Source organism: Nerophis lumbriciformis, linkage group LG21 (assembly GCF_033978685.3).
Source record: "Nerophis lumbriciformis linkage group LG21, RoL_Nlum_v2.1, whole genome shotgun sequence".
NCBI lineage: Eukaryota > Metazoa > Chordata > Actinopteri > Syngnathiformes > Syngnathidae > Nerophis > Nerophis lumbriciformis.
In genome coordinates, this window is record NC_084568.2 from 12,905,169 (window position 1) to 12,929,859 (window position 24,691).

Sequence of the window (24,691 nt, forward strand, 5' to 3'; positions counted from 1 at the left end):
ACTGCTTTTTTACAGTAAAATTCTGGCAACTGAGCTGCCAGTTTTTACAGTTAAAAAACAGTGGTGCCGTTTTGCCATTTACAGTAATGCACCGTAAAATCTACAGTTTTTATACGGTAAAAACTGGTAGCTTAGTCGCAAACATTTTACGGTTTGGTTTTTACAGCATATTACTGTAAATGGATAACAAGCATTGCTATTTTTTAAGGTTAATCAAATGGCAGCCCAGTTAGCAGAATTTTAATGTAACATTTTCGTGTTTTTTTTTTAACTGTAAATAGAAAACTCCTTTTTTACAGTAACATTCTGGCAACTGAGCTGCCAGTTTTTATTGTAAAAAAAATGTGGTTGCAATAATTTTACGGTAAAACTTACGGTGTTTTTTTACAGCATATTACTGTAAATGGAAAAACAGTGCCGCTGTTTTTTAAGGTAATTTTATTTTACTGTCAATAGAAAACTGCTTAAAAAAATCTGTCAACTGAGCAGCCAGTTTTTTACTGTAAAAAAAATGTGGTGTAATTTTGCCATTTACTGTAATACACTGTAAAATTCAAAACTGGCAGCTCAGTTTGCAAAATGTTAGCATAAAGAAGCAGTTTTTTATGTACAGTAAAAAACATTTTTTTTACAGCAAAGTCTTGGCAAATGAGCTATCGTAAAAAAACAGCGGTACTGTTTTTCCGTTTACAGTAATAAGCTGTAAAAACCACCGTAAATTTTACTGTAAAATTATTGCGACTAAGCTGCCAGTTTTTACTGTAAAAAACAGTGGTGTCGTTTTGCCATTTACAGTAATAAACCATAAAATCTACAGTTGTTTTTACACGGTACAAAACTGGTAGCTTAGTCGCAATACCTTTACGGTAAAATTTACGATGTTTTTCAGGACATTACTGTAAATGGAAAAACAGTGATGCTGTTTTTATAAGGTAAAAAATAGCAGCTCAGTTCCAAAAATTTTACTGTAAAATGTAAGTTTTTTTAACTGTAAATAGAAAACTGTTTTTTAAAAACAATTCTGGAAACTAAGCTGCCAGTTTTTTACTGTAAAAACTAGTGGTGCAGTTTTGCAATTTACACTGTAAAATCTACAGTTTTTATGGTAAAAAACTGCCAGCTCAGTTGCAATAATTTCAATGTAAAATTCCAGGTGGTTTTTACAGCATATTACTGTAAATGGGAAAAGAGTAATGCTGTTTTATTACGGTTAAAACTGGCAGCTCAGTTGCCAGAATTTTACTGTTTTTTTAAACAGTAAATACAAAACTGCTTTTTTACGGTTAAAAAAAAGGTGTAATTTTTCCATTCACAGTACCGTAATACAACGTAAAATCTACAGTTGTTTTTACGGTAAAAAACTGGCAGGTCAGTTGGCAAAATGTAACGTAGATGAGCAGTTTTCTATGTACAGTAAAAATACAAAGAACGTAAATTTTACAGAAAAGTTCTGGCAAATGAGCTACCGTAAAAAAACAGCGGAACTGTTTTTCTGTTTATAGTAATATGCTGTAAAAAACACTGTACATTTTACGGTAAAATTATTGCGACTAAGCTGCCAGTTTTTACTGTAAAAAAACCAAACAGTGGTGCCGTTTTGCCATTTACAGTAATAGACCAAAAAATCTACAGTTGTTTTTACACGGTACAAAACTGATAGCTTAGTCACAATACTTTTACGGTAAAATGTACAGTGTTTTTCAGCGTATTACTGTAAAAAAGAAAAAGGTGACGCTATTTTTTTTTTTAAAAGGTAAAAAAATAGCAGCTCAATTACCAAACTTTTACTGTGTTTTTTTTCCCTGTAAATTGAAAACTGCTTTTAAAAAAAAATTCTGGCAACTAAGGTGCCGGTTTTTTACTGTAAAAAAACAGTGGTGCAATTTTGCAGTTTACAGTAATACACCGTAAAATCTACAGTTTTTACAGTAAAAAACTGGCAGCTCAGTTGCAATAATTTTAACGTAAAATTGTAGGTGATTTTTAAAGCGTATTACTGTAAATGGGAAAAGAGTAACGCGGTTTCATTACGGTTAAAAACTGGCAGCTCAGTTGCCAGAATTTTACTGTAAATATCATGTTTTTTTTAAAACTGTAAATACAAAACTGCTTTTTTACGGTAAAAAAAAAAGCTGTCACTTTTTAATTCACAGTAATATACCGTAAAATCTAGTTGTTTTTACGGTAAAAAAAACTGGCAGCTCATTTGTAACATAAAGAAGCAGTTTTCTATTACAGTAGAAAAAACAAAAAACATATATGTTTGCAAGAAATTTCTGGCAAATGAGCTACCTTAAAAAAACAGCGGTACTGTTTTTTCGTTTATAGTAATATGCTGTAAAAAACACAGTAAATTACACGGTAAATTATTGCGATCAAGCTGCCAGTTTACTGCAAAACGTACAGATTTTTTTGCATTGTACATCCAGTACAAAAAAATTTATTAAAATATTATTATTTACTGTCAATGCGGCCCTCTGAGGCCAACCACAACTTCAATGTGGGACTCAATAAAAAACAGTTCGACACACCTGTTCTACTCGGTAGAAGGTCCAACTTTCTATATTTTACCTTCTAGAAATGTCTACTTTCTACCTGTTTACCTGCGGGGGGGTTAATACGGGGGTCGAGGGGAGTGGCTTAGTGGGAGGAGCAGGTCTGTCATAAACCTGATAGGACAGAAAAAAGGAAGCAGGAAGTAGAGCGACAGCCGGCACTTCCTCCTTAGCCTCTCTTTCACAATAAAAGCCTGGAATCTCCATGAGGACCGGTGAAGGCGAGGCAAGTACCTGGATGAGGGGCGGAGCCTCGGGGATGTCCGTCAGCGTGTCGCCATGGTATCTCAGCGGACGCACCTGCTCGACGTCCGCGTCGTTCTGTCGCTCGGTCGCTGGCGTCCTAGACAGGAAGTCACAGGAGTGACAATATGCACAAACACACACGCACGGTGACGTACCGGTTGTGTTGTGTGGATTTAGAAAACAGCTTGTGGACTCGCAAACGCGACCAAAGTCCACGGGCGCGGGTGAAGCGTAGCGCAAGGAGGAGAAGGACCATGGGCAGGATGAAGAGGAAGAGGACCAGCATGGCGACTCGGACTGGATCGGACTCTATACACACACACACACACACACACACACATACTGGTTATCATTTGGAATGGGGAGCAAGTTTTTGATCATCACTTGTGGGGACCACCCTTTCTACAGGTTGTGGAGGCATAAAAAAAATGAGGTAAAATGGCCACTGCCCAGTTAGCTCTTTGAATCTCTGGATTGATGAAGTAATGTGCTGATCATTCTTACTGGGGACCCTGGGGAAAAAGAGTTAATATGCTTCATGGGGACACAATGTAAATAATTTTACATAATTCACACAAATTTGTGCGTGACTACTGAGGACCATTAAAAAAAATAAAAAGTTTAAAAATAAAAAAAGTTCAAATTAAATATGACATGATTGTCAGAATACAGCACTACAGCTGTCCTCTTATAGGAAGTTTCACCACTTAAATGTTAAAGCAAATCCTGCATCTTCTGTGACATTACTGAAAACTGCTATTTAGCAGTAATGAAGTTGTCTGCAACTCCAACTACCATATATAGAAGGATGGAAAATTCTGAATGTGAATCATACTTTAAGGTAATAATGTTTTATAATCATGCTGTATGAAAATGTCATCCTAAGGAACACTAAACCAGAACTAAACCTCACACTCAAACTAACCAGTAAACATGTTTTATAGGCCAAAGCTTAAAAATCACTTAGGCATCTTCAGAAGGGATCTGACTATCATTTAAAAAGGTTTCCCTTAAGGGGACCTGTTTTTTTGTCCCCATACCGTCAAAGGTCCGCTAAAGGTGACTGTGGTTCTTAACCTTGTTGGAGGTACCGAACCCCACCAGTTTCATATGCGCATTCACCGAACCCTTCTTTAGTGAAAAATAAAATGTTTTGTTTTTTCAAATTCAAGACAAAGTTATATGTTTTTGGTAACACTTTAGTATGGGGAACATATTCTAAGTAACAAAGACTTAATTTAGAGTTTTTTGGTTAGGGTTAGGGTTATAATAAGGCCATGCCTTTGTGCGTGACTACTGAGGACCATTAAAAAAAATGACTAGTTAAGAGCCAATATGTTACTAATTTGCATGTTAATAAGCAACTAATTAAAATATGTTCCCCATACTAAAGTGTTACCATGTTTTTTTTACTGGTGCACAAAATGAACTGTGCATGAACATCACCTTGTTCAGAGAACAAAACCAACACAGTGCATAAACTCACAACAAATTACACACCTGCAAATCAGTCTGACTTCTGCTGTTGCCGTATCAGTAATACGCAGATAGGGAGAAGTTTTTATTTACACGATGAGTCGGGTGTGTCTTGACCTCCGCCGAACCCCTGAGCCCGACTCACCGAACCCCTAGGGTTCGATCGAACCCAGGTTTAGAACCACTGGTGTAAACAGAGCGATGTCCCCATTAAGTATGCATTGCCAGAACACACACACACACACACGCACGCACGCACGCACGCAGGTTGAATAGGACTGCAGCCATACTTGGGGGTGGGGTGGTTAAGAGGGGAGGAGTATATTTACAGCTAGAATTCACCAAGTCAAGTATTTCATATATATATATATATATATATGTATATTTATTTTATTATATATATATATATATATATATATATATATATATAAATAAGAGAAATACTTGCATTTCAGTGTTCATTTATTTACACATATACACACACATAACACTCATCTACTCATTGTTGAGTTAAGGGTTGAATTGTCCATCCTTGTTCTATTCTCTGTCACTATTTTTCTAACCATGCTGAACACCCTCTCTGATGATGCATTCTGCTTCGTCTCCTTGTTGTGTGCGCAGTTGTGCATTGCACTCTCTAAAAGCCCTAGATTAATGTCACATATGCATGTACAGTAGATGGCAGTATTGTTCTGTTTAAGAGTGTCACAACATTGCTGTTTACGGCAGACAAACTGCTTTATGGTAGAAGAAAACGTGACTGCTTTTGTTGTGTGTTGTTACCGCGCTGGGAGGACGTTAATGAAACTGTCTAACAATAAACCCACATAAGAAACCAAGAACTCGCCCTCGATCATTCTACAGTTATCACGTGATTGGGCAGGCACGCTGTTTATATTGTGGGAAAGCGGACCTAGTCCGCATGGAGCTGGATGGGGCGTGGCCCCTAGCTCCGCCTGAATTTCGGGAGAAAATTTGTCCCGGGAGGTTTTCGGGAGAGGCGCTGAATTTCGGGAGTCTCACGGAAAATCCGGGAGGGTTGGCAAGTATGACTGCAGCCGCTGGTCGGCGTGCACGTGTGTGTACCTGCGACGGCGTGCGCAGGTCCGCTGTCCACGCTGCCCCCGTGCCCGGCGCTGGCGCAATCGGGCGGTGCCCAGCTCTCCTGGCAGTGGCAGTTGTTGTTGCTGTTGCACACCTGAAAACACACGGGGAGGCTGAACGGACTGTCAGCGTGAGAACGGGCGGCGCCGACTCACGCCGTGACCGTTGCACTTCCTGCGGCACTCGTCCACGCCAAAGACGGACGCGTCCCGACACTTGTGGTCCAGACAGGCCTGCCGAGAGAAGAGCGAGTGTTTCGGTTGACGTGTTTGCACGCTGACCGCCGCGGCTCATACCTTCCCGCGGCCACAGGCGGAGCCTTCCGCCACGAAGGCGGGGTCGGACACGTCGTCTCCCAGGTGGAAGAAGGTGCCGCGACACACCAGGTCGCTGTGGTTGAAGCGCACGGTGGTGGTGAGGATCTCGGCGTTGGTGCCCAGCAGGGGGCGCTCCCTCCCGCCCTGACACTGGATCCTGCCGCAGTGCACGTCACTGCGGGAAATGACATCAGCCAAGGCTACGGCGCTATAACGGCGTGGTGAGGGTACTCACGCCGACCCGCAAGGGGCGTGGGTGCCGTTGCTCAGCTCTCCGCAGTTTCCGAACTTGCTTCCTTGTTTGTTGACTGACGAGAAACAAACGGCAGGTGCGCTGCTGGCGTCTTGCCGGGTGAGAGCGCTTCAGACGTTATCCACAGTACTAACTCATCTGGACTAGCTGGCTAGCTCGGTGCCACCTACCGGGTCCCCACAGCGTCTGGCACTGCGCGCGCATGCTCGCACACACGCCGCCGTAACAGAAGGATGCGCCGTCCTCGCAGGTCTCGCCGTTCTGCAGGAAGACATTGGGGGGGCAGTGGGGGGAGGAGCCCGTGCAGAACTCGGGCAAGTCGCACTCTCCGATCGGCTCTCGGCACACGGAGCCCGCCGCCCGCAGCTGGTGAGGCAGAGAAGCTGAAGTCAGAGGTGGCGCGCGGGTATGGCGAGACGTGAAAAGACACCAACCTGGCAGTCGTGGCAGCAGACGCCGTCGGACGAGCACTGAGCTCCGGGAAGCAGCAGACAGGTGGACGCGTTACAACAGGGGTCCTGGCACTCCTGACCAATCAGAGCGCAGCAGCAGTGAATACATTGCAAAAACTGAAATCTAAGTAAGATTAAATATCTCAAATAAGGGTGATATTTGCTTATTTTCTGTCTGATAAGATAATTCTTCTTACTAAGCAGATTTTATGTTAGAGTGTTTTACTTGTTTTAAGTGTTTTGGTCCTAAATGATCTCAGTAAGATATTACAGCTTGTTGTTGAGATTTTATGACCTATATTGAGCAAAACATGCTTGAAACTAGAATATCAACTGTTGCAAAGCTGTGTCATCAACACTCACAAGTATAAAACTACCTTTTTAAAGTAATACTTTCTTATTTTAAGCATGAAAAAAAAATCATGATTTTGACACAATTGTGTCTAATAATTAAAACAGATGACAGCCAAATGGACTTTGCTGTTTTATTTTTAATGAAACAATAGAAAATACGTACTCATATAGTAGTACAGTTGGCACAGTACAGTAAACTGACAGTTAATATTTAAACATTTGACATGTGACATTTCTTGTCACGGCCAGGGCGCATTCCAATGCGCCCTCATCTGTTCATCCTGACGAGCGAACCGCGGGCCACGCCCACATGCGCTCTCTCGCTGACAGCGCGCTCGGACACGCCCCCGATCACGCTGAGCGCAGCACACCCACGCAGCGACAAGCCTGCACGTGGTAAAACCCTCCAGTTGAATACTACACATTAGTGATGGGTTGATGAGGCGTCATGAAGCGTTTCGACACATTGCAAAACTGTATTGATACTGTGTCGATACTGTGTCACTAAATACTGACATCTTCTGGACATTAAAAATCCCTACAGGCAACCTATGGACCGACTCAACTGACACTGATTTTATGCCCTAGTACAGGGGTCACCAACCTTTTTGAAACCAAAAACTACTTCTTGGGTACTGATTAATGCGAAGGGCTACCAGTTTGATACACACTTAAGTAAATAAATATATTGTCATTTGTAAGTTACACGTAAGTGTGATTCAAACAAGAATAGCTAAATAAATTTATATATATTAAAAAAATGGGTATTTCTGTCTGTCATTCCGTCGTACATTTTTTTTCCCTTTTACGGAAGGTTTTTTGTAGAGAATAAATTATGAAAAAAACACTTAATTGAACGGTTTAAAAGAGGAGAAAACACGAAAAAGAAAAAGAAAAAACATTTTGAAACATAGTTTATCTTCAATTTCGACTCTTTAAAATTCAAAATTCAACCGACAAAAAGAAGAGAAAATCTAGCTAATTTGAATCTTTTTGAAAAAATTAAAAAAAGAATTTATGGAGCATCATTAGTAATTTTTCCTGATTAAGATACATTTTAGAATTTTGATGACATGTTTTAAATTGGTTAAAATCCAATCTGTACTTTGTTAGAATATTTAACAAATTGGACCAAGCTATATTTCTAACAAAGACAAATCAGTATTTCTTCCAGATTTTCCAGAAGAAATTTTTTTAAAGAAATTCAAAATACTTTGAAATAAGATTTAAATTTGATTCTACAGATTTTCTAGATTTGCCAGAATAATGTTTTTGAATTTTAATCATAGTAAGTTTAAAGAAATATTTCACAAATATTCTTCGTCGAAAAAACAGAAGCTAAAATATTTATTATTCTTTACAATAAAAATTTTTTTTTTTACTTGAACATTGACTTAAATTGTCAGGAAAGAAGAGGAAGACATTTAAAAGGTAAAAATGTATATTTGTTTAAAAATCCTAAAATCATTTTTAAGGTTGTATTTTTTCTCTATAATTGTATTTCTAAAAGTAATAAGAAGCAAAGTAAAAAAATAAATGAATTTATTTAAACAAGTGAAGACCCATCCATCCATCCATTTTCTACCGCTTATTCCAAGTGAAGACCAAGTCTTTAAAATATTTTCTTGGATTTTCAAATTCTATTTGAGTTTTGTCTCTTTTAGAATTAAAAATGTCGAGCAAAGCGAGACCAGTTTGCTAGTAAATAAATACAATTTAAAAAATAGAAGCAGCTCACTGGTAAGTGCTGCTCTTTGAGCTATTTTTAGAACAGGCCAGCGGGCGACTCATCTGGTCCTTACGGGCTACCTGGTGACCGCGGGCACCGCGTTGGTGACCCCTGCCCTAGTATATACAATAATATAAACCAATTCATTGTATTTCATTTAGGATTATTTCATATCTTCATTTAAATAAAAATATTTTTTAAATCTTTTTTAGATACAGTCAATAAATAATGTGAACATGTATCATAACATGGAAAACTAAGAGAACGTGTTGTGGATGATTGTGGACTGGGAATTTTTTTAATTTTATTTTTTTACACATTTTTATAAAAAAAAAAAAAAAGAAGTTTTTCCGACGTATTACATTTTAGACGCTTTCTCTTCTTAGTTATTATTTCTCCGGCTGTAGAAAAGAGCCGCTCACAGGGCACAGAGGAGGCATCAGTGCGACACAGTTCGCGTATCGGTCACGTGACCAAAACAGCTCATGATCGGTCATGTGACTTTCTAAAAGCGGTACGTGCACCGACACAGGGTTTTGCTCTATGAGCTCGACGCATGCGCCGATGCATCGGTGTTGCCGGACCCATCACTACTACACATAGTCTTACACCATACACACTCTTGGATCTAGTTCACACTCCATTTCCTTAGTTTATATTATTATTCTTTATTATTATATATATATATATATATATATATATATATATATATATATATATATATATATATATATATATATATATATATATATATATATATATATATATATGTACTATATATATAATAAATCATTCTACATACTGCCCTCTGGTGTCTAAGCCGTCACCTCCCCTTTAGGAAACACAACATTTCTAACAATTTTGAACAGAAATAGTTCATGCACATTCAGGTAAATTCTTCAAAATTACAATTAAAAAAATGTTGGCCGGGGGCCGGGCTGTATATATGCACTAATCGACTGAAAGAGCACGCACTTGGCGCGATGATGTCATGTTATCGATAGAAAAATGCATTTTTAGACCATATGATTTGCCTGAGTGGCTAGGAAACCCCGAGAGTAACAAGCGGTTGCCTTGTTGCCTTTCCATTAAGAAAAATAAATTCGTTTTTAGTATAAGTTTTCTGGTTTCAAGAAATGTAACGCCGAGCGCATATCATTATGTCAAGATAATGGCACTAGCATTTACTTCATTTAAGAATATTTTTCAACATATTGAGCAAAAAGGTCTCTTTTTTTTTTCTACCAAGAAAAGTGCACTTGTTATTAGTGAGAATATACTTATTTATGGTATTTTTGGGTTCATTGAGTTTAGCTAATTTGACTTGTTTTGGAAAGTCTTGACAAGCCACATTTTCTTGTTCTATTGGCAGATAATTTTGCTTAGTTCAAGTAAAATACCCCTCATTTTTGTATTTCTTTTTCTTGTTTTTGAACACTGACTTTTTGCAGTGTGCGCGCTAGCTCCGCCCGCAGAGTCTCCGGGGTGAGTACCTGCATCAGGCCGCAGTCGCACTCCTCGCCACGCTCCACGTACAGGTTCCCACAGCGGGGTCCGCCCACGAGGCGATCTGGGTGCGGCACGTTGAACAAGCACATGCCGCCCCCGTGCAGCAGGCTGACGGACAGGTCGGACGCGCTGCAGCTGCTGAACTGCTGCCCGGGCATGAACCTGGGGGGGAGGGAGGGGTCAAAGTTCATCACATGTCAAAGCCGCACGTTGTACCTGCAGGGTCTAACCCGGTCGAGGGCTCCATGATGCAGCCCCCCAGCCGGGCATCGTTGCGGCAGGAGCAGTGGCGTTCGGCCGTGTCGTGACTCATGCCAAGGTTGTGCCCCAGCTCGTGGGCCACCGTGGAGGCCACGCCCAGAACGCTCACCAGGTGATCCTGCCACAGCCGACAGGGTGAGAGCGTTGCTACGGCGACGGGACGTGGTCCACCGTCTCACTCACCACGTTGACCCCTCCCGACCGGTCTCTGGAGCACATGGACGACTGCGACGCCATGCCCACCGTGGTGCCGTCCAAGGCGCTGCCCCTGCGGACACAAAGTCGTGAGGGGGAGTCGGTAGCAGGCGGCGCCGGCGGCCTGGCAGTGAATGGCGGCGGGTGTACAGTACATGACGAGCTGGGCGTTGTCGTGGCGGAGGCGGGGAAGCAGCTCTCTGGTCCGCCACTCCAGGAAGTTGTTGAGTGTGTCGGTAGGGTTCTTCTCCACGTGGATCTTGTCGCGGTCGCTCCAGATCTCCAAACCCGTCAACGCCACGCGCACGTTCAGAGGACGGTAGAACTGCGCGAGGGAGAGGGCGGAGGATGAGCTGGAGTCTCGGCAGAAGCATCACTTTGGCGACAGCGGCATTAAGGGTCTCACCCAGTCCACCTGGTTGGCCACGTCCAGCATGCGGTAGATGATGGTCCTGTTGTTCTTCTGGTAGTTGATGAACTGGAAGAAAGACAACTACAACATTGGTCGCCATGGTGATGGGTGGCCGTGCAAGTATTGTCAGGGGGGACCACTGACCTCCTGGTGGTCCACAACCAGCACCAGTTCTATGTACTTGGTCTCCGACAGGATGTCCCGCTTGCTCTGCACACACACACACACACACACACACACACACACACACACACACACACACACACACACACACACACACACACACACACACACACACACACACACACACACACACACACACACACACACACACACACACACGGAGGTCAGATGATGGGTGGCCGTGCAAGTATTGTCAGGGGGGACCACTGACCTCCTGGTGGTCCACAACCAGCACCAGTTCTATGTACTTGGTCTCCGACAGGATGTCCCGCTTGCTCTGCACACACACACACACACACACACACACACACACACACACACACACACACACACACACACACACACACACACACACACACACACACACACACACACACACACACACACACACACACACACACACACACGGAGGTCAGAGGTGTGTTTGCCACATCAAAGTGATACGTCATCATCGAGTCACGCACGCGTCCCACACTGCTGTGCTGAAGGGGAGGGGGTGCTGGGCCTACCGAGACCCCGCACCCCCTCGCTGCCCCCCCCTTCACGTGACCTGTAGAGTACAGCAGGTGGTCTCCGTCTCCTTCATCGCCTTCGCTCGCCACGTCCTGCTTGAAGGGGCGGAGCTCTTGCGGCCGCAGCTCAAAACTCAGAGTGGCGTTGATGGCGATGACGCCGCTGTGGGCGGAACAGCCAAAACGTGAATTTACAACTTAAATACTCACTACATCAACTTAAACTCAATCTTAGACTCAGTTACATCGCTATATTGAAGTTAAAGTTAAAGTTAAAGTTAAAGTACCAATGATTGTCACACACACACTAGGTGTGGCGAAATTATTCTCTGCATTTGACCCATCACCCTTGATCACCCCCTGGGAGGTGAGGAGAGCAGTGAGCAGCAGCGGTGGCCGCGCTCGGGAATCATTTTTGGTGATTTAACCCCCAATTCCAACCCTTGATGCTGAGTGCCAAGCAGGGAGGTAATGGGTCCCATTTTTTATAGTCTTTGGTATGACTCGGCCCGGGTTTGAACTCACAACCTACCGATCTCAGGGCGGACACGCCACCCACTAGGCAACTGAGTAGGTTGACTTAGTTACATTGTGACAACTGACTTATTAACATTAATCAGTTACTCACTAATTGGACTTAGTAGTTACATCGCTATATTGACTTACCGTAGTTACATTGTGACAACTGACTTATTAACATTAATCAGTTACTCACTAATTGGACTTAGTTACATCAACATTTTTTACATCGCTACATTGAATTAATCACATTGCTACGTCAATGTTGTTACATCACCACATTATCTTAGTTACATCACTACATTGAATTAGTTACTCGCTACATTGACTTAGTTACATTACCGCAGTAACATGGTTATATTCACTTTGTTACATCACTAGACTGACTTAGTTACATTGCTATTGAGTTAGTTACATTGACGCAGTACCATGGCTATATTGAAGACGTTACATGGACTTAGTTACATCGCTACATAGACCTAGTTACATTGCGACAACTGACATATTTACATTGAATTAGTTACTCATTAATTGGACTTACATCAACTTGTTTTTTTACATTGCTACATGGAATTAGTCACATTGCTACTTTAATGTTGTCACATCACTACCTTGAATTAGTTACTCACTACCTTGAAATAATTACTTGCTACATTAACTTAGTTCCTCACTACATTGCATTAGTTACGTGCTCATGGACTTAGTTACTCACTACTTTGAATTAGTTACTTGCTACATGGACTTAGTTAATCGCTACATTGAATTAGTTACGTGCCACATGGACTTAGTTCCTCACTACATTGAGTTAATTACTTGCTACATTAACTTAGTTCCTCACTACATTGCATTAGTTACGTGCTCATGGACTTAGTTACTCACTACATTGACTTAATTACTTTCTACATGGACTTAGTTAATCGCTATATTGAATTAGTTACGTGCCACATGGACTTAGTTACTCACTACATTGAGTTAATTACTTGCTACATTAACTTAGTTCCTCACTACATTGAGTTAATTACTTGCTACATTAACTTAGTTCCTCACTACATTGAGTTAATTACTTGCTACATTAACTTAGTTCCTCACTACATTGAATTAATTACTTGCTACATTAACTTAGTTCCTCACTACATTGAATTAGTTACATGCTCATGGACTTAGTTACTCACTAAATTGAAATAATTACTTGCTACATTAACTTAGTTACGCACTACATTGAATTAGTTACATTCTCATGGACTTAGTTACTCACTACATTGAAATAATTACTTGCTACATTAACTTAGTTCCTCACTACATTGAATTAGTTACATGCTCATGGACTTAGTTACTCACTAAATTGAAATAATTACTTGCTACATTAACTTAGTTCCTCACTACATTGAATTAGTTACATGCTCACGGGCTTAGTTACTCACTAAATTGAAATAATTACTTGCTACATTAACTTAGTTGCTCACTACATTGAATTAGTTATATTCTCATGGACTTAGTTACTCACTACATTGAAATAATTCCTTGCTACATGGACTTAGTTAATAACTGCATTGCATTAGTTACTTGCTACATAGACTTAGTTAATAACTACACTGAATTATTCACTTGCTACATGGGCTTAGTGACTCACTACATTGAATTAGTTACTTGCTACACAGACTTAGTTAATCACTACATTGAATTAGTTACATGCAACATGAACTTAGTTCCTCACTACATTGAATTAGTTACGTCCTCATGGACTTAGTTACTCACTACATTTGAATAATTACTTGCTACATTAACTTAGTTACTCACTACATTGAATTAGTTACATGCTCATGGACTTAGTTACTCACTAAATTGAAATAATTACTTCCTACATTAACTTAGTTACTCACTACATTGAATTAGTTACATGCTCATGGACTTAGTTACTCACTAAATTGAAATAATTACTTGCTACATTAACTTATTTACTCACTACATTGAATTAGTTACATTCTCATGGACTTAGTTACTCACTACATTGAAATAATTACTTGCTACATTAACTTAGTTACTCACTACATTGAATTAGTTACGTTCTCATAGACTTAGTTATTCACTATATTGAAATAATTCCTTGCTACATGGACTTAGTTAATAACTGCATTGCATTAGTTACTTGCTACACGGACTTAGTTAATAACTACACTGAATTATTCACTTGCTACGTGGGCTTAGTGACTCACTACATTGAATTAGTTACTTGCCACACGGACTTAGTTAATCACTACATTGAATCAGTTACGTGCTACATGGATTTAGTTAATCACTACATTGAATCAGTTACGTGCTACATGGACTTAGTTAATCACTACATTGAATTAGTTACGTGTGACATGAACTTAGTTCCTGACTACATTGAATTAGTTACGTCCTCATGGACTTAGTTACTCACTACATTTAAATAATTACTTGCTACATTGATTTAATTTCTCACTACACTGAATTAGTTACTTGCTACATGGACTAAATTACTCACTACATTGAATGAGTTACTTGCCACATGAACTTAGTTCCTCACTACATTGAATTAGTTCCTTGCTACATGGACTTAGTCCCTCACTAGAAGTACACAGAGGACTTAGATGCAGGTGAAAGATGGGGACCAATAACGAGCGGCGTGACGTTTTTTGCTGAGACATATTTGAGGACATATTTGTACACAACACGTGCGCACACGCTCGACAACAATCAATAAATGTCCAAAAAGCGGGACAATGGGGTTGACGTGTACCAATGAATAAATCCACTAATCGCTCAGGGTCAGAGGTCAGCAGAGTTAGTAATCCCGAAGAGAAAACCTCACATTTTCTGCTGAGAAGAATAAACGGATTAAGAGATTTGAAACTGCTGACAACTTCTTCACGTCCTGACACGCGCCACAAGAACAACACTCAAACTTCAGAGGGCGCTGGGCACAGGCGCTGGCGCCATGCAGGCCACGTCTGTGCTAACGAGCCGGCGAGAGGGAGAAAGAAAGTAGCTAACGCTAATCCTGTCACGTCGCTTCTCAAGATGGCGACTCACCGGAGACCCAGGCAGGTGCTCAGTGCCACTCTGGAGCGAGGAAACCCTCGCACGTTGCCATGGTAAAAACAGTGCATCTGCGTGCACAGACACACACACACACACGAGTCAGAGATGGACGCCGCAGTGAGACAGGTCGGGGGGGTGGGGGGTGGGGGGGGTGCGTTCAAAGACTCACCACGGGGTCGTCCGTCGCGGACACGCCTGTGCCGTTTGGCAGGTAGAAGAAGATGTTTGGCGCTTTGGGCAGGAAGTCGCTGAACAGAGCGAGGACAATCAGCACAAAGCTGGGAAATGATGTCATCGCGTGGCTGCTCACTCACCGGTTCTTCTCCAGGTCCAGAAGGAGCAGCTGACCTCGGACTTCCAAGCCACACTGCAGTCGCTCTGGGTGACCGGCCTGAAAGCATTAGCTTGTTAAAAGGGGAACATTATCACCAGACCTATGTAAGCGTCAATATATACCTTGATGTTGCAGAAAAAGACCATATATTTTTTTAACCGATTTCCGAACTCTAAATGGGTGAATTTTGGCGAATTAAACGCCTTTCTATTATTCGCTCTCGGAGCGATGACATCACGTTGTGACGTCACATCGGGAAGCAATCCGCCATTTTCTCAAACACCGAGTCAAATAAGCTCTGTTATTTTCCGTTTTTTCGACTGTTTTCCGTACCTTGGAGACATCATGCCTCGTCGGTGTGTTGTCGGAGGGTGTAACAACACGAACAGGGACGGATTCAAGTTGCACCAGTGGCCCAAAGATGCGAAAGTGGCAAGAAATTGGACGTTTGTTCCGCACACTTTACCGACGAAAGCTATGCTACGACAGAGATGGCATAGAAGAATATCGACCCTAGCTTCCCTGGCCTGCTGACATCAACTCCAAAACTGGACAGATCAGCTTTCAGGAAAAGAGAGCGGATGAGGGTATGTCTACAGAGTATATTAATTGATGAAAACTGGGCTGTCTGCACTCTCAAAGTGCATGTTGTTGCCAAATGTATTTCATATGCTGTAAACCTAGTTCATAGTTGTTAGTTTCCTTTAATGCCAAACAAACACATACCAATCGTTGGTTAGAAGGCGATCGCCGAATTCGTCCTCGCTTTCTCCCGTGTCGCTGGCTGTCGTGTCGTTTTCGCTTGCATACGGTTCAAACCGATATGGCTCAATAGCTTCAGTTTCTTCTTCAATTTCGTTTTCGCTACCTGCCTCCACACTACAACCATCCGTTTCAATACATTCGTAATCTGTTGAATCGCTTAAACCGCTGAAATCCAAGTCTGAATCCGAGCTAATGTCGCTATAGCTTGCTGTTCTATCCGCCATGTTTGTTTGTATTGGCATCACTGTGTGACGTCACAGGAAAATGGACGGGTGTATATAACGATGGTTAAAATCAGGCACTTTGAAGCTTTTTTTAGGGATATTGCGTGATGGGTAAAATTTTGAAAAAAACTTCGAAAAATAAAATAAGCCACTGGGAACATGATTTTTAATGGTTTTAACCCTTCTGAAATTGTGATAATGTTCCTCGTTAAACTGGACAAGACCAGGACCAGGACAAAGGCTGGACTTTCAATGACTTGATGAGCAGGCAGTGCTTGTTTAAATCAGCTGCAATGTTCACCTCAGGATGTGGGCGTGGCCAACAATATCTGCTATCTAATCAGTGCCTTGAAGCCACTTCCTGTTCAAGACCTAACAGGAAGGGTTTTTTTCCGTCTTCAACAGTGACATCATCGACTTCAAAAAGGTAGACATGCCTCACCTGCAGCGCCTCTGCCAGGTTCCGCCTCTGCCCATCCACCATCACGAAGGGACTCGTCCTCTCCACAAGGGTGGACCGCCACCACTTCAGGTCTCTATCTGTTGATATAAAGTTTAAAAAAAAAAAGGTTTATTTTATGCCTTTTTTTTGTCCAAAACAAATGGCAAAAACACAACATATGCAATATTTTCCCCAAAAAAATATTTTCTAAGTGGAATACTTCATGTTATCATTGTTTTCATTATTATTCTTTTGTGCAATATCAGTTAAAAATCCACTAAAGTTATTGGGGATCCTTAGGTACCACTCATAAAAGTGTTAAAATAGGTCATACTTATTTTTATTTTTATTTTTTTACTTTTAACACTGAAGTCTATAGGTCAACTTCAGATTTGTCTTGCAATTATAAGTTTTTATCGTTTTTTATGTTTTTGTCTTGTTTATTGTATGCCCTTTTTGTCAAAGAAAACTTGTTTAAACGGCAAACACACAAAATATGCAATAATCTGCACCTCAAAAATGTTCAAAGTGGAATATTTGATGTGATGTAATCAGAGCCTTAAATAAGTAAATACTTCATAACTTTATTGTTTTCATTATTATTTTTGAGCAATGACAGTTTAAAAAAAATCCACTAAAAGTCTTAGGGATCCAAAAGGGTCCCACTCATAAAACTGGTAATATAAGTTTATTTTTATTTTTATTTTTTTACTATTTAGTCTCTAAATCAACTTCATATCTATCTGTTCATTATAACTTGTTTTTTAAATTATATTTTTTTAATGTTTTTGTATGTTTGTTGTATGCCCTGTTTGTCAAAATTGTTTTTAAATATCAAACACATTTCAAAGTGGAATATTGGATGTGAAGTAATCGGAGCCTTAAATAGGTCAATTACACTATAACATCACTGTTTTCATTATCATTTTTTGAGCAATGACAGTTTAAAAAACAACAACAATAAAAATATTGGGGATCCAATAGGGTCCCACTCATAAATGTGTACAAATAAGTCATACTTTTTTTTATTTATTTAACTTTCAACACTTAAGTTTCTATATCAACTTCAGATGTATATGTCGATTACAACTGTTTATAATTTTTTTTAATGTTTTTGTTTGTTTTATTCCCTTTTTTGTCCAAAAAAACTTTTTTAAATGGCAAACAGACAAAAAATGAAATTTTATCCATACCAAAAATGTTGAAGTGGAATATTGGATGTGAAGTAATTGGAGCCATATATAGGTCAATTACATCATAACATCATTGTATTCATTGAGCAATGACAGTTTAAAAAAATTAAACAATAAAAATCTTGGGGATCCAAAGAGGTAAAATATATATAAATATATATATAATGTTTTAAAATAAGTCATACTTTTTTCTTTAACTTTCAACACTTTAGTCTCTAAATCAACTTCAAGTTTATCTGTAGATTTTAAGTTTTTATTATTTTTTTAATGTTTTTTTTTAGTTTGTTTTATGCCCTTTTGGTCAAAGAAAACTTTGCAATATTTTCCACCCCAAAAATTTCAAAGTGGAATATTGGGATGTGAAATAATCGGAGCCATAAATAGGTCAATTACATCATAACATCATTGTTTTCATTATTATTTTTGAACAATGACAATTAAAAAAAAAAAATCCATTAAAAGTCTTGGGTATCTAAAAGGATCCCACCCATAAAAGTGTTAAAATAAGTCATACTAAAAAAAAATAAAAAAAATAAAAAACTTTCAACACTTGTATCTCAAGATCAAGTTCAGATTTATCTGTTAGGTTTTTATCTTTTTTTTTTTTTTTTATGTTTTTGTTTGTTTGTTTTATACCCTTTTTGTCAATTTTTTTTTCAAAATTGGCAAACCCACAAAATATGCAATTTTTCCCCAAAATATACTTCAAAGTTGATTTTTGTATGTGAAGTACCTGGAACCTTAAATAGGTCAATAATTAATAACAACATTGTTTTTAATTAATCATTCTTTTTTCCAGCAATGTCAGAAAAAAACAACAAAAACTATTGGTGATCCAAAACCCTTCTACTCATAAAAATTTTAAAAATAAGTCATACTTTTTTTTTTTTAAACTTTCAACACTTACCATATTTTCATAAAAGTTTAAAAAATAAATCATACTTTTTTTTTTTTAACTTTCAACACTTACCGTATTTTCCGGACCATAAGGCGCACTTAAAATCCTTTTTTTCCTCAAAACTCGACAGTGCGCCTTATAACCCGGTACACCTAATGTAACGAATAAGTTTGGTTGAGCTTACTCACCTCGAAGCTATTTTATTTGGTACATGGTGTAATGATAAGTGTGACCAGTAGATGGCAGTCAAATATAAGAGATACGTGTAGACAGCACTATGATGGCAATATGTCTCAAGTAAACAACACCAACATTTTAAATGTTCTATTGAAAATAAAGAACATTACACACGGCGCTCAAAAATCTATCAAAATGCTTTAGTACGACTTTGGTCAGCTATGAAGCCGCGCCGCTTGAATAATTGTCGGCGCATTCAACATAGGAGTATTATTATGGTGTGTGTATAAGATAAGACATATCATCTGGCGTTTTGTTTCGCAATATTATGCAAAGGCAACTTTTCTTACCTTCTGGTACCTGCTAATCTGCATTTTGGATCTGCAGAAGTCCTGAAAAATTGTGTGCGTCCGCGAGTCGATAAGCTTCTTCTTTTTCCTTTATCTTCTTGCTATGGCACATTTCTCCTCTGCTGTTGCCATTTCTAATATAAAGTAGTGTAAAGTTATTGCTTATATCTGTCAGTAAACTCGCCATGAAAGCGCTAAAACATACCGGTGTAGTGAGTTTACATTATTCACCCAAGGAACTTTAGTTATTAGAGAGTTCCAGTCTGACGGTTTTTCACGAGACATTTCCTGTGTTGTTGTTTCCGGATGAGGAGATGCTGCTCCGTTATTGATTTAAGTAAAGTCTGAATGTCATTAAAACTGTTAGCTCCATCTTTTGACACTTCTTCCACTCCCGTCCTTGCACGCTACACCGCTACAACAAAGATGGCGGGGAGAAGACGCTGCCAAAGGTGAGCCACATAAATAAGACCGCCCACAAAACGGCACTTCCGGAAGAGACTGTCAGAAAGCGGCTTGAAGATGATCTGTAAAACATCATCTATGCCACATTTTGACCAAAGAACCACCATTACATGTTATGTAGACCACAAGGAAGTGTTTTACATTTACAGGGTGACACAAAAAAAGCGTTCATCACCTAAACTTGAATAACTTTTGAAATAATTAATCAATTCTTTTTATTTTTCAGATTTACCAAGAAGAATTAATGTTCTAAAAGTTTAGAAACTCCTTTAATGCGCCCTATAACCCGGTGCACCCTATGGTCCGGAAAATACGGTAAGTCTCTAGATCAACTTCAAATCTCGATTATACGTTTTTAAATCATTTTTTATGTTTTTGTTTGTTTTATGCTATTTTGTCTAATATTTTTTAAGTATCAATAATTCATTACACTATTGTTTTTCATTCATTAATATTATTTCTAGCAATGTCAGTTTAAAAAAAAAAAAAAGTCCCACTAAAATCCAAAAGGCTCATAAAAGTTTTAAAAATAAGTGATACTTTTTTTTAACTTTCAACACTTAAGTTTCCAGATCAACTTCAAATTTCGACTGTAAGTTTTTTAAATCATTTTTAATGTTTTTGTTTGTTTGTTTTATACCCTTTTTGTCAATTTTTTTTTTTTTTAAATGGCAAACCCAAAAAATATGCTATTTTTTCCCCAATAAATATTTAAAAGTGGATTTTTTTTATGTGGAGTAATTTGACCCCTAAATAGGTCAATAACTCATAACAACATTTTTTTTTAATTCATTATTATTTTTTCCCCAGCAATGTCAGTTAAAAAAAAACATTATTTGTTCAGTTAAAAAAAAAAAATCCACTAAAATTCTTGGGGATCCAAAAGCACCCCATTCATAAAAGTTTTTAAAACAACATTCAACACTTCAGTCACTAGATTTACTTCAGATCTATCCGTAAATTATTTTTTGTAATCATTTTGTAATGTTTCTGTTTGTTTTATGCCCTTTTTAATAATGTTTTTTTTTTTAAATGGCAAACCCACAAAATATGCAATATTTTCCCCAAAAATATTTCAATTGGAGCAATCAGGTCAATAAATCATAAAAAACATTACTTAAGTCTCCAGATCAACTTCAAATCTCAATTATAAGTCTTTATATCATTTTAAATGTTTTTGTTTGTTTGTTTTATACCCTTTTTTGTCAATTTAAAAAAAATAAAGGCAAATCCACAAAATATGCAATTTTTTCCCCAATAAATATTGCAAAGTGGATTTTTTATGTGAAGTAATTTGACCCCTAAATAGGTCAATAACTCATAACAATATTGTTTTTAATTCATTATTATTTTTTCCAGCAATGTCAGTTAAAAAAAATATTTTTTTTTCAGTTAAAAAAAAAAAAATCCACAAAAACAACATTCAACACTTAAATCACTAGATTAACTTCAGATCTATACGTAAATATTTTTTTTAAATGTTTTTGTTTGTTTTATGCCCTTTTTAACAACGTTTTTTTTAAAAATGGCAAACCCACAAAATATGCAATATTTTCCCCCAAAATATTTCAATTGGAGCAATCAGGTCAATAAATCATAAAAAAACATTACTTAAGTCTCCAGATCAACTTCAAATCTCAATTATAAGTCTTTATATCATTTCAAATGTTTTTGTTTGTTTGTTTTATACCCTTTTTTTGTCAATTAAAAAAAAAAAAAGGCAAATCCACAAAATATGCAATTTTTTCCCCAATAAATATTTCAAAGTGGATTTTTTTTGGGAAGTAATTTGACCCCTAAATATGTCAACAACTCATAACAACATTGTTTTTAATTCATTATTTTTTTCCAGCAATGTCAGTTAAATATTTTCCCCATAAATATTTCAATTGGAGCAATCAGGTCAATAATTCATAACATTATTTATTTTCCATCCATCCATTTTCTACCGCGGGGGGTGCTGGAGCCTATCTCAGCTACAATCGGGCGGAAGGCGGGGTACACCCTGGACAAGTCGCCACCTCATCGCAGGGTATTTTTTTATTTTGATTCATTATTATTATTATTTTTCTCGTCACATTTCCCCTGTTTACCCTTTTATTCCACTTGTTTGTTTTTATTTATATTAGCATTTTCTTATAGAATTAGCTTTAAGTACATCCCTGCTTGACGGCATCTATCCTAAGCCCCGCCCCCCGCTGCGACGCCATCTGCGCCTGGAAAGTTGACCCACTTCAAAGTTTACCTGACGCGGTTCGGTCCACTCGTTGGTGCCGCGCTGCGTTCAAGGACCTGGCGGCCGTGAAGGCAGCACGCGTGCCGAGCAGCAACAGCAGCAGCGGCGGCGCCAAAAGTGTTCTCATGTCGGCGCGGTCCGCCCGTTACTTGATAGAGTCCGAACAGAACCAGCGGTCCATGGCTAACATCCGCTCTTTCTCCCCGAAACTTGTCCAGTCGACCGAGGAGACATTTCCGGGTCGATTCGGTTCCGCCGAATACTTTGCGGGCACAGGGGGACTCCTCGCCCAGCTGGAGCGACGAATGTTTATAAGGACAACTACCTGTGACGTCATTGGCTGGGTCAAGCCACTCAGCGGAAGACGAAGTCACAGCGTGGTCTTTCAAAATAAAAGCATTGGAAAGTTCTTTAAACCGAATTGTTCTTGGTGTTGCATGACGTCATTGAAATAAAGACAAACAATGATGAAATAAAATCGTTTTTTTATAGCACTTTTCATACAAATGCACGTCACGGCAAACACAAACTGCTGTATTAAAACGAGACACTCGAACTCCAATCAGGCCTGGGACCAAAACTATTTAAATATGAACGATCGACATCAGTAAAACCAAATACCTTAAGTAAAAAAATATTTGCAGATAAGCTCGGGGGAAACCTTCAGGAATTAATGAATACATAATTAAATGGTCTGATAAAAAGAGATTTTCAGAACTTTTTTTTTTGTAATTTTGCCTATCATTTACAATCCGTATGTAAGACAAGAACACACGTTTCTCTTTTTTTATGCATTCTAAGTCATAAAATACGGCAAGTGCGAGGTGGCTAACAATGCAGCTAATGGGCATACTCCAAAAAAACCCACCAACAATACTAAATTTTTATCTCATAACCTGAATATTAACCAAGTAATAGCGATGTTGTTATTATAAGTGCTAATGTCGAGGAACTACTTTTAGCCGCGCCGTGATCACAGGGAGCTAACTAGCTTATGCTGCTATATTGACATATTGAGCTGCTGCGTCGCCTCTTAGTTGCTGAAAGTTAATTCTAGATTATAAATCATGCTTCTCACCTGGATAGTAGAAAGTTGTGGACATAAACCCCACAAGTTGGTCAATTTTGACATCTAATTTAGACCCGGAGATGGCGAGAAAGACACGAAAAAACGCTCGTTTGCGGCACATTTGTATGAGGATTATGAATAATTATTTGTCTAAATGGGAAGATATAAACATCCAAGTGAGAGCAGACATTGTACAGTAAGTGATTGTGTTACTATGTTCAGTTAGAACTTAGCAATACTGCTACATGATGCTTAGTGTTTCACTAAAGCTGCATCTGTTTAGCACACTGCTTCTAAAACTTGTAGATCATCCTCCTTATATTCAGGCTCAAAAATAGAAGTTCCTGGATCATCATTTATCCCAAAGTAGTCCTTTTGTCTCTCATGCCTGCCATGATTAGTAGTGTTATTGTTGAAGTGAAAAGCAAACGTGATGCATCTGTGAAATTAATACGCTGCCGTATACTTAAAAGTATCAAAATAGGTAAATATTACATGTTATTATGAATGTTACTATATTAAAAATGTACTTAGTGTGTGTATAAATCGTTGAAGGAGGTTTTTGAATGTTTTAGAGCGTTTTATAGGTGGAATAGAGCAACTTCCATTGTCTCCATTGTTAGCTGACTTTTGCTAACGCTTATTTACGGCTTAGAATGCATTAAAAAACATACGTACATAAAGATTGTGAATGATAGGCACAATTCCAAAAGAAAGTGCAGTTTCTCTTTAGGCAAAACCAAAGAAAAAAGCAACATACATACTCAAACACAAATAGATGGAATAGACTTTGACATTGTACAGAAAACACAATTTTTAGGAGCTGGGGTAGAAACCAAAATGAGCTGGAAACCACTCGTTAAGTACACACAACATAAAGTGGCTAGAACTATTTCAAGGCTAAATGAATCTCAAATACTCCGTACTGTTTCAAGGTGTTATCATGGCTGAGTTATTGTGTGGAGATATGAGGGAATTGCAAAAGTACACTTTATTCTCTGGGAGTGCTGCAGAAAAGAGCAGTGTGGATGATCCAGGAACATACAAAATCATTTTTAATCAAATCTAAAATGCTAACATTCTTGTACAGCAATATTCATGTGCAGAGCAAAGAGCAATAGGTTGGCACAATCCTTGTCAACATGGGAGGAGACATACAACTATAGCAGAATATAAAACATTTTTATGCATGACATTGAAAGCATTCAGTACATCTGTGTGTAGAGTTAAAAACAATGGAATGGATTAGGAAGGGAACTTAATGTAAAAACTTGGGTCAGTTTAAGAGTTATTATAAGAAAATGGCATTCACAAAGTATAACAAAGAACTGTTAAACCAGTGGTGTCCAAAGTGTGGCCTGCAGCTAAATTTGTAACGGCCTGCGGCGCATTTTAAAA

General features: G+C 38.8%; 1 protein-coding gene across 5 annotated transcripts in view; it reads right to left on the bottom strand.

The window, feature by feature from the left end:
• Positions 1–22,605, bottom strand: part of adam15 (ADAM metallopeptidase domain 15) — a 36,552-nt gene extending 13,947 nt beyond the window's left edge. For 3 of the 5 annotated variants that reach the window (XM_061982985.1, XM_061982983.1, XM_061982982.1), the window contains exons 1-21: positions 22,234–22,605; positions 16,906–17,003; positions 15,455–15,531; positions 15,310–15,388; positions 15,132–15,208; positions 11,511–11,721; positions 11,008–11,073; positions 10,858–10,929; positions 10,607–10,776; positions 10,440–10,524; positions 10,226–10,374; positions 9,980–10,157; positions 6,386–6,478; positions 6,122–6,317; positions 5,934–6,042; positions 5,678–5,873; positions 5,537–5,614; positions 5,364–5,475; positions 2,957–3,110; positions 2,790–2,898; positions 2,604–2,669 (exon numbers count right to left, since the gene is read on the bottom strand). In XM_061982985.1, coding sequence (XP_061838969.1) covers positions 2,604–2,669; positions 2,790–2,898; positions 2,957–3,110; positions 5,364–5,475; positions 5,537–5,614; positions 5,678–5,873; positions 5,934–6,042; positions 6,122–6,317; positions 6,386–6,478; positions 9,980–10,157; positions 10,226–10,374; positions 10,440–10,524; positions 10,607–10,776; positions 10,858–10,929; positions 11,008–11,073; positions 11,511–11,721; positions 15,132–15,208; positions 15,310–15,388; positions 15,455–15,531; positions 16,906–17,003; positions 22,234–22,351 — 2,493 coding nt within the window. In that variant the 5' untranslated portion in view covers positions 22,352–22,605. The remainder of the gene's footprint in view (positions 1–2,603; positions 2,670–2,789; positions 2,899–2,956; positions 3,111–5,363; positions 5,476–5,536; positions 5,615–5,677; positions 5,874–5,933; positions 6,043–6,121; positions 6,318–6,385; positions 6,479–9,979; positions 10,158–10,225; positions 10,375–10,439; positions 10,525–10,606; positions 10,777–10,857; positions 10,930–11,007; positions 11,074–11,510; positions 11,722–15,131; positions 15,209–15,309; positions 15,389–15,454; positions 15,532–16,905; positions 17,004–22,233) is intronic. The other 2 variants (XM_061982986.2, XM_061982984.1) reach the window with 1 other exon arrangement.
• Positions 22,606–24,691: the final 2,086 nt, after the last annotated feature.